Here is an 11,143-nt window from a genome sequence, read left to right on the forward strand (position 1 = left end):
AACTTTAAATTTGCGTAAAAATTTATACATTTTAATTTTTTTTATTATTTGAATAAACAATAATGTGAAAATTAAAAGCTTGAAAATTTTGAGAATGATGTGGAGCCCCTCCACCATTTTCGCGTGACTCATGTCGGTGAAAACTAGCCAGGTGATGAGTACACGTGCTTTTTTTGTGTGGCTCTGAAAAGGAAGTTTCATTACATGTCGTCAAAATGGCCAGCAATAATGCTAGAAGATAAGCAAATTAAAAGCGATAATACTGTTACATAATACTCGAGAAGTTTTGAAAAATAATTTATTTTAAAATATTTTTTATATTTGTGTTTTTAAAGTAGTCATGGGCCACGGTTCCGGAACCGGCGGTTCTGGTTCCAGAAAAATTGGAACCGGAATCAAACCGAAAAGGTCTGGTTCTAGTTCCGGTTGGAACCGTCCAGTTCCGGTTTGGAACCGTACAGTTCCGGTTCCGGTTTCGGTTCCGATCCGGTTACGAACCGACGGTTTCGATCGGTTTTCCGGCGAATCGCATAATTTTAAATTTTAAATTTTGAAGACCGGTTTAAAAAAAAAATTATTTGAACATAAAAAATTAAAAAATACACCTAAAAAATTTAAAAATACTTCAATTAAATTTATTTTTTTAAAGACTTGAACATAATATTAAAAATACTTTTTCTTCAAAAATATAAATATTAAAATTTGTAAGTTCCTGAATTTTTTTAGTATATATAAAGAATCAAACTACATTTATAAAGTATCAAATCCAATCAAATTGCAACCATTTGATTCCATTTTTGAGTAAATATGACTTGTTTTCGATAACATAATTGAAAACCAAAAACCTACATAGGTCTAAATCATAACTGAACTGAAAAATTGAAATGGATCGGTCCGATTTGGTTTTTTTAACTTTAACCGATACAATGATTGTTCAAATATGATTGTGTTGGACCATATCTGAACAGAACAGTCCTAGCTACTTATCTGCATCCTTGTTATATTATAAACAAATAAACAAATAAATAAATGGGTAAAATTAAAAACAATTGTAAAAGAAAAAAAAAATATATATATATATATAGTTTCAGCATGAAGTCCACTCATCCATTGACAGGAATAAGTATTGTTCCATTCCATGTAAAAGGGAGCAGCTTTTTCTTCCATCATTGTCAGTAAATCAAAAAAAAAAAAAAAAAAAAAAAAGAAAAAAAAGGTATGACAGTTTACAACGGCTAGAACCGCCGGTTCTAACCGGCTGGAGAACCGGCGGTTCCAGTCCGGTTCCGGCCGGTTCCAGAAAATTTGGAACCGGAACCGAACCGAAATTCTCCGGTTCCGGTTCCGGTTCGGCCCGGTTTCAGTTCTCACGGTTCCGGTTACGGTTCCGGACCGGTTCGAACCGACGGTTCCGGTTCCCGGAACCGTAATATGGCCATGTCTATTTTAAAGAATAGTAAATATTTTTTTTATATTTATTATTTATATATGATCAATAATTATTAATTCAATTTAATAATTTTTTTAGAAAATTAGTACTAAATTAAAAGTAATATAATCAATTTACTTAATAATGTATTATAATTTAAACAAATTTAATTGTTTTTTTAAGAGACGTGAAATTTTAAATATAATAAATATTATAGAACATAGATAGTATATTTTTCTCTTCTATGTCGATGAGAATGGATCAAAATTTCCACGATTCCCAAAGGTTACCTTCAATTATTCATTTATTTTAACTAATAAGGCGATAAGAAATAATTATCATAGAAGTGCCAATACAAACAGATACATTGAAGAATATATTGTTTCTTTCAAACCATAGGCCTCAATGTAATTAATAATACATCGTATCTATATTAAGCTGTGGAATAATAATTTATAAAGTAGTTATTTAATTTTTAATATTTAACGGCACATAACATTCAAACTTCAAAATTCAGGCTGCAATATTTTTTCCACTGTATCAGACCTTGATGGAAGTTGTAGATATTCCCAATCATCCTCATCAATTGCACTGAAACAGCGATCCACCATGTCCTTGCTCACTAACTCCACTTTTGGAGGTTCCCACTTTAATTGCATAGAGATAAAAAATAAATTTAAGTGAAAAAGGGGAATAATATATATGGCAATGTATTGTGTGATGAAGAATTTAAATTAATTTTTAAATTATATATGTATTAGATTTTAAATATATGTATAATTTTTTTTTTTATACTTGCACGAGATATCTAAACTAGTATCCGTTTTAATTGTCCATAAATCTAACTAATCTATACTCGCCCTTGAGGGCAAAATGACTTACTCAGGGAGAAAAATATATATAAAACTGCAAGCGTAAATAAATTATTAAAAGTCTCCAATCTAATTAACAAGACAAAGGGTAAAGATAATTTAGAGTTCATACAATCAAGATGATAAAGGAATATAATTAGCACTAAATTCTAATCTTAAACAATATTTTTAGAGCCAATTTGATTTAAAATCAGACAAAGACAAAAGATTAAATTGAAATAAATTGGAGTAATTTAATTTTAAATTGGATCGAAAACATTGATTCACTTATCTAATTTCAGTTTTTGCCTTTTAACTATTGAAAATGAAATCAACTCGAAATCATTGATTCGATTGACAATTCTAGATTATTTTGATATAATGAGAATTCATTGCAAAACCATGCCAAAATCAAAATTAAATCTGCAGTGCACTAAAACTGCCACCTCGATATATGTCTTTATGATGAATCACCTGTTATAAGCGCAATCTTTTTCTAACTTTGGATTTTGTGCAAACTTTTCAATAACTTTATAAATAATTGCCATCTCTAAGGATGTTTGTATCTCGAGTGCATTTTCCAAATTAAGCAAATCCTATAAAAAAATAAATTATTTCATAAGTAAAAGATAAAGTAGACATGGATTTAATAATTTATTTTATACTTAATAGATAAGTACCAAACTCATGATATAAATATCAATAATTTTTTATAAATATTTATTTTATATGTAGAACAAGAAAAAAATAACTTTTTTATAAATATTTATTTTTATATGTAGAAAAAAAAAACAACTTCTAATACAACATACAATGTAATAAAATAATCCGCATTACGTGTGGACTTCCATCTAATTTTGTATAAAGCCTATATGTTGTACCTCTATAATAGCTAAGAGAGAACTCTATTTACAAACTATTATTTTTTATGTTCTAATTTTGTTCTCATTATAGTTGATTTCGTGACAATTCCAAGCTCGATGAAAAGTCTGCTAGTTCATTTCTTTTTTTTTAAGTATTTTTTATCTTTTTTATTTTAGACCGATTTGGCCCAAAAATTGCAAATTGAATTGTTCTTCTTGTTTCGGATTAGTTTTTGTCCCATACTTAGATAAAAAAATGAAACCTATTAGCAGCGATGGACTAATTCAGGCGCTATCTATAGGTATGTTTATAGAAATTAAACTCAAAAACTCTTTTTATATGCTTAGTCTGCATTACCAGCTGAGTCACAGCTTGTAGATTCAACTATGATATTTCTAATGCAGTTAAAAAAGAAAGAAAGCCAAAAACGGAAAAGAAGAAGAAGAGAGAATTGATATAAAGACAAGAATTTTACCAAAATACCCAGGAAGCCTAGAAAGAAAATGTGATGCCCCTAGATCAGGAAAAAGTCCTATATGAACTTCTGGCATTGCAAATACCTATAAATTTAAATGAAAATGAAACAATGAAATAAAAATAAGATATGTATACCTATAAAAATAAAGTATATGCAAGTGCAATTCTGTCATTTTTAATTTATTTGCTTAACTTTGAAATGAATAAAAAAAAAAAAAAAAAAAAAGAAACTTACAGCATTCTCAGTGACAATCCTAAAACCTTCCATGCATAGTCAACCCAGCACCACCGCCCATTACAATACCATCTATCAGTGGAATCTTTATTATGCAACCCAAAAAGAGAATTAAAAATTGATAATCAATGAAATAAAAAATATATATATTTTAAAGATTAATTAAAACATATATAATGTTGTAAATTATCTGCTACCAAAGGTTTTTTATAAGTAGCAAGTAAGTAATCCAAGTTAAACTGTTTCTCATAATATCTTGCAAGTAAGTAATCCAAGTTAAACTGTTTCTCATAATAATATCTTGCTCCGTAACTCCAATGTCCTGAAAGAACAGAAATATATTAAAATTCCTAATAAAATTAATGTGAATCCTAAATATTAACTACTAAAAAAACTCATAAATCTTCACCAGAAATAATTGAATTAATAACTGAAACGACATCACCACCAGCACAAAATGCGTTTCCATTTCCCTGTTGAAAAGAAAATTATAGAATAATTAATGGATTTATTGCAAAATATTGAATTGATAATAATAAAGAGTTTTTAATCAGTATAAACTGAAAATAACAACAAAAATAATTTGAAAATTGTAGAATTACATCATGGATCCAATAAGATTAATAAAATTGATGATGGTAGAAATCCTATTTCCTTATCATTTTTTAATTCTGCTAACAACAATCTAAATATTTCTCACTACTTTAATTTTTTCCCCTCGCTATATGATTTTGCAATTAATATTTTCAAAATTTTCTGTTAGTTCATATTATATCAATAACATGTTTTAAGATATATATACATATATGTATGTATTTTACCTTCAAAATGACAAATTTGACTGTAGAATCAGTCTCAAAAGTTCTGAAGTTTGTTACCATTTGAGAAATCTGAAAAGAAATAAAATATTTAATTAGTTAATGTTGATAATAAATATATAGCTAATAATCATTTTTATTTTAGTTAATAGTTGTAAAATGATTATTGAAAGGATGAAATGTAATTATATCGCATACCATTTCATAATTGAGAATATTTAATTTTCTGGGCCTATTTAATGTCACCTTTTTGAAATGTGAATCTCCTTCGAATAATACCTAATTTGAACAAAGATGTAAAGATATTAATAAATATAATTGAGGGAAAAAATAAAAACAAAACGAAATTGGTGTTAGCCTCTTAGATAAGCTCTTAGATAAGCTGTTAGGTGTACAAATTTGACTTATCTAGACTCAGCCTATAGTCCCATCTATAAATCAAATAAATAATTTTTATTAAAATAGAAATATTTTTGACCATTTAGTAAGAAAAAAATGGAAAAAAAAGCATAAAATAAAATCATACAATATTATTCTATATAAAGTTTCCAACAAGTGTTTAGTTACTTAGAATTCTAAGAGTTTTATTAATTTATTTTAAATATTTAATTATATTTTTTATTATAATTTAAAATATTTTAAATCGGAGAGATAAAAAATAAAAGAATTATTTTTTATAATATTCTTTTTTTTCTTTATGTTTGTATAATTTGATTGGATATATATTCTTATAAAAAAAATTCAAATAGAATATAGATATTTAAGCCTTTTCAAATTTTTAAATTTTACTTTTTAAAATTTATTTTCAAATAAAATGAACATATATGTACGGCATAACGAATAATTGAAATTTTTTAAAAATATATGTATAATATTTTATTGTTATATCTATATCTAAATATAATGAAACGTATTTATTATGTGAATGTTGCAGAATTGTAAATATAAAATTACTAGGTGATATTATAGAATTTTAGATAAATAACGATATAAATTAAATTAAAAACTGTTATTTTATTAATTAATCTTATATTTACATTAATGTCATATCAAAATAATTACATTTAGTTAAACTGTAGAAAGATACAAAAGAAAATATAGTAAATTACATTAGCATTTTTAATTTCAATATTTATATTTACTTAATCTACAATATCACAAGAAGGAATTATAAAAGGCAAAGTAATTGAAAGATTGGTGGTTATTCTCCATCAAGTACTTAGAGAATAGTTGCTTTGAATTCGAATTCGAACTCAATAAAAAGCTCAAATTAACCTCGTATTTCTGTTCAATAAGAGCTCGAATTCGAGTTCAAGCTCGATAATAGTTACTTCATAAATTTTTCTATTATTACTTTTAATAATTACTAATTCTTTCTACGAAGTGCCACTACAAAAAAAACGCCCTTTTGCGATCGACCTATCGGTCGCTAATTTACCTTAGCGACCGATCTGTGACCGACATATGTCGGTCGCAAAAAGCCTGGTCGCAAAAAATTTGCGACTGATGAGGCAATCGGTCGCAAATTAGAGACCGATATATCGGTCGCAAAATTGAAAAATCGGTCGCAATTTTTGGTCGTCGTTTAATTGGAAATTCAGTCGCAAATTTGGTCGCAGAAATTCGTCGCAATTTTTTAATCGGTCGCAACTGGTCGCAAATTGTAAATTCAAAATTTTTATTTTTGGTATCAAATCGGTCGCAAATCGGTCGCAAAATGAAAAAAAAATAAAAAAAATTAAATATTATTATGAAACCAAAATTTTTCTGCACCTGTGAAAATTGACATAAATACATATATCACACACGCAATTCAAGAACAATAAAAATGTAATTTTTATTGTACTGAACAAATTAAAATATGAAAATACAAATGAAAAACTAAAAAGGTCCAAAATCAAATCTATGCTGCTGCTCATCTGCATCCGATGTCGGATCGCCGGGAGGAGTACCTGCTGGATGTGATGTAGCGCCAGGAGGGGTGACCAAGGTATCGTCTGCAGCATCGGGATCAGGAGCGGTAGTGGCTGCTGCTGAGACGTCGAAACATGTCGGTCTGTAGCAGGCCAGGATCAGAGGAAGAAGTACCAGCACGGTGGACAGCCGCATCACATGCGCTCTAAGCTCTGCAATCTGTCTCTGCTGATCAGCAAGCTGAGCCCGTATATCATCATCATAGTGCGAGTCAGTGTGCTCGGCTGTGGTGCTGCGCTGGCTGTAGAAGCGTGAGCTGCTGAGCCGTAAAACTGTGATGCCTGAGACCCGATGCCGTATACCTTCCTCTTCTTCTCGCCCCCTACAGCCTCGAGATAAAGCGCTACCTCGTCAATTCTTGACTCAGCTTCGGATTCATCGGTCTGAGAAGTAACAATACGCTCCCGAGCTGTAGTATTTCTCCTGAAAACAAAAAATTAATTAATCAATGCAATTGCAAGCTTTATTATATTGAACTTTGTACATCTTCGCAATGATTAGAGGGTAAATGTAAATATTATTCATTGTTACTTACATTGACGCTCAGCGCACGTCTGTCGACAAACGTATTACGATCGTGGTCCTTCGTGTGAGTGTATGTAAACACCTCATCGGTGTGGGCTCACGACCTAATTCTTTAGCCTGTAATGAATTTTTATGCATGATATATTAATATATATAGTGTCCTTTCATTAAACATCAGTTTCTTGTAAAGGGACTAGTTCACTTACTAATAATCGAGTTGTCTCTATAGCAGATATAGATCCGCCTGTGTGTCGCGAAGGTCCTGCTCCATCACCGCCAGTCTCACTGCGCCTTTTTGTGCAAATATCTCCCGCTTTCTCTTGAATGCAGGATCCTCCCAAGCCTTTTGCCAGCTCTCCCATATCTCCTGAGACACGCACTGCTGCTTCTTACCGCTTCTTCTCATCCTATAGGTGAAGTCAGCATATCGATCGGCGCATATCTTCTCCCAGGCTACTTTCAGCATAGCCGTAATGGCCTCGTCCCATATGAAATGTTTCTGCAAAAAAATGAAATATAGCGTTTCAACACTAAGGATGTATCTTGAATTGTAAACATTGAATGATGATATAACTTAAACCAAAGAGTACCTGGAACTCCTCCCAATAAAAGTCTCTCGCCTCTTGTGGTACGGCATCCCATGTGTATCCTTCTTTATGCAGCTGTAGCTTGATTATCTTCAAAATTTGCCTCGCTGCTCGAGAAGATGGATATATGCTGAAAAAAAAAACAGAAGTGAAATATAATTACACGAAAGCATCACAATCTGAACAAAATATGCCTGCGAAAATTTGAATAAGTACTTACTGTCCCGCTACCAAACTGAGGGTGATACGTGGATCTGATGAAGCTGCAAAAGAATGACAAATGTTATAAATTTTTAGATAATTAATATATAATTAAAATGACAGTTATGACATTTATGATTACCTTGCACAGTAGGTGACTGTGCAGCTGGTGGAGTCTGTACTGGTCCAGAAGGGGGTAGAAGAGGAAGGAGCAGAAGAGGAAGGAGCAAAGGCTGTGATGGCGGCATACTGGACGCTGAGCAGAGGATGAAGCCCCAGACGTACCTGAAGAAGGATGTGATGGCGGCAGTACTGGTCGCTGAGCAGATGACGAAGCCCCAGACGTACCTGACGAAGGATGAGGGATCGACCCTCCTCGTCCACGGGCACTGCGTCCAGGCCACGACCTCCACGCGAACCACTGCCGGACGCGTCAGAATCAACGCTCTGCCTCTAGCCATCTGTACTGCAGATATCAGAACCTAGATAAAATGAATTTATACAATTATATGAATTGTAGAACATGTGGTAAATATGAGTAAAGAAAGTTAATACCATTGAAATTCTTCATTAATAATATTAATTAGATATACATTTATCAATTTGTAACAGTAAAACTGCTCTAAGTTTTAAGTGTCTTCAATATCATCTGCTTCCTCCTCCTCTTCATCAGCTTCCTCTTCTTCATATTCGTCTTCTGAGGTACCCATGATGATTTGATCTTCTTCCTCTTCATCATCTGATGCCTATTTCAACATAAGATCGGCTTTCATCATCCAATCTATCTGTTAAATCTTCAACAACTTGCATCGGTTGCGTTTCAACCCTAACTTCTTGAAATGCCTCCGATACTGCGAGTGAAGAGATTGTTTGTTTCAAGTGCATGAACAACTGATCTAGCCTTGATTTTACACACTGCCATCCAATCGCATCTCTCGTTTAAACGATGGATATGGGACATAGTACACCTGTGCAGCTTGCATTGCCAAACAAAAGGTTCATACTTTGTATATCTTCTTCTTTGATTAATATCACCAGATTATACTTAGGATGAACCTTCGTGCCAATGTTTGGCGTAGGATCAAACCATTCACATTTGAATAAGATTGTGCACTTCATTGGTAGGCCTGGATATTCTAACTCCAAAACCTCAACCAATTTCCCATAAAAATCGTTTGACACATCACTGTAGTTTGATCCCTTTATGCACACACCGCTGTTCATTGTCTTTCTGCTTCTCCCATAACCCTCAGTGTGAAACTTGTAACCGTTTACAAAGTAGCCAGAGTAGGCATTAGCAACCGGTAATGGCCCCTTTGCCAGATCCGTAATAAATCTGTTACGAATATCGCTTCCCGAGCTTCGAGCCTATGGGAAATAGTAATGACATGAGTGAGATTTAATAAATGTACATTCCATGTTGTGTACATTGAAAGTAACTTACATAATATTTGAACCATTCTGCAAATTCGTGTCCAGCTTTGCATCAACTGCAGTATCAGTCAAATTGGATTTTGAAGCCGCAAAGATTGATATATTTCCTATTTATCAACGAACCAATTAGCATAAGTATGATTTAACAACGACAAGTTTAGAATTTACATTATTTATACTTACTGTACATATGGTGTGATCTCTTCGCAATTCAATAAAATATAGGTTTGAGCCGCTTGTATCTCTGCATCAGTCAATCGTCTTTTTTTTATTTACCAATCGTACGCCCAGGATAGGTGAAAATTTTTAGATTTCCTTCAAACTCAGATTGTACGTGATCTCCTTCGTCATCGTTACGTGGCACTCTCCGATGCTTGGTGAAAACATGTTGGTCAAAGTAGTGTGAACAGAATGTGGAAGCTTCTTCCACCAAATATGCATTGCAAATGGATCCCTCGACCTTTGCCTTATTGCGCACATTCTTTTTAATTTTCTGTAGGTGTCTGTGATTGTACAATGCCAATATGTAAGTATAAGTTCAAATAAATGATGTAATCATTAGAATGAGATGTTAGTGAATCACCTCTCAAATGGATACATCCATCGATATTGTACCGGTCCTGCTAAACGACATTCATAGGGCAAATGAACCGGCAGATGCTCCATAGAATCAAAGAAGCCGGGTGGAAAAAATTCGCTCCAACTTGCACATCACTATTGGGATTTCTCGTGCTAATTGGTCCATATCATCGCATCGGATAACAGTCATCGTCAATTCCTTGAAAAAGACTCAATTCTGTCATTGCTTCCCAAATTTTTCCTGGTAATAATTCCCGGAATGCCACAGGGATCAATCTTTGCATGAAAACATGGCAGTCATGGCTTTTCATGCCAAACAATCTGTACTTCCTCATGTCCACACATCTACCCATATTTGAACAGTAGCCATCTGGAAACCTTAATGATCGTAACCATTCGCACAATAATTGCCTTTGGGGTTTATCTAAACAATAACATGCCTTCGGAAACTTACCAGTAATACAGATTGCTCGAGTTCTGGTCGTGTTGACGCGTGTTTTTATGCCCCACCTGATCCGATGAGGACACGAGGATGAATGGGTCAATGCCATCTAAAGTATTTTAATCCAAGGATTTAAACAAAAATAATAATAAACAAATAAATAAAAATAAAAATAAAAAAAAGAAAGAAGACGCGTGCTACAGTAGCCGTGTGCTACAGTAACTGTTTGCTACAGTATAACCTAACTCTATAAATTCATCTCTTTCTCACAATTTTCACACAACTCTTCACAACCTCACAATCTACAACTTCACAACTCCAAAAACCCTAAAAATATACACTATGGTGCCAACATTTCTCTCCAAAAAATTCTTATGAGTTAATTTGAAGAGAATTTGGCATTATATATCAATTTTAGGTGATTTTAACCATAAAAGAAAAATTAAAAAATAAAAAAGAACATATCAATCCTTGGAAACAAAGCTTTTGGACATTTGATCCATTTACAATCCTCAATCTGAGGATCAGGTAATTTTCTTAACATTTTTGTATTTTTTCTTTACATATTTTTGTGTTTTTTACATATTTTTGTGATTTAAGCTTTTCATATTTGGCCATTTTATGTGTCCTTAAATTACATTTGAACAAGAAATAATGTAAACAATCACTTAAAAGAATTCTGGACAAACTAAACAGCTGTTCATCGATGAACAGTAACTATTCATCG

At 32.2% G+C, this 11,143-nt stretch overlaps 1 protein-coding gene across 1 annotated transcript in view; it reads right to left on the bottom strand.

The window, feature by feature from the left end:
• Positions 1-1,935: 1,935 nt before the first annotated feature.
• The window catches only part of LOC149499005 (small ribosomal subunit protein mS47-like), a 32,641-nt gene continuing 23,433 nt past the window's right edge, over positions 1,936-11,143 (bottom strand). Inside the window, 8 exon segments of the mRNA XM_089721578.1 lie at positions 1,936-2,076; positions 3,609-3,704; positions 3,857-3,880; positions 3,882-3,941; positions 4,054-4,178; positions 4,266-4,329; positions 4,678-4,746; positions 4,873-4,953. Of these exon segments, the coding sequence (XP_089577704.1) occupies positions 1,936-2,076; positions 3,609-3,704; positions 3,857-3,880; positions 3,882-3,941; positions 4,054-4,178; positions 4,266-4,329; positions 4,678-4,746; positions 4,873-4,953 (660 nt within the window).

This window comes from Jatropha curcas, chromosome 1 (genome assembly GCF_041381405.1).
Source record: "Jatropha curcas cultivar XTBG-Jc1 chromosome 1, XTBG_Jcur_1.0, whole genome shotgun sequence".
Lineage (NCBI taxonomy): Eukaryota > Viridiplantae > Streptophyta > Magnoliopsida > Malpighiales > Euphorbiaceae > Jatropha > Jatropha curcas.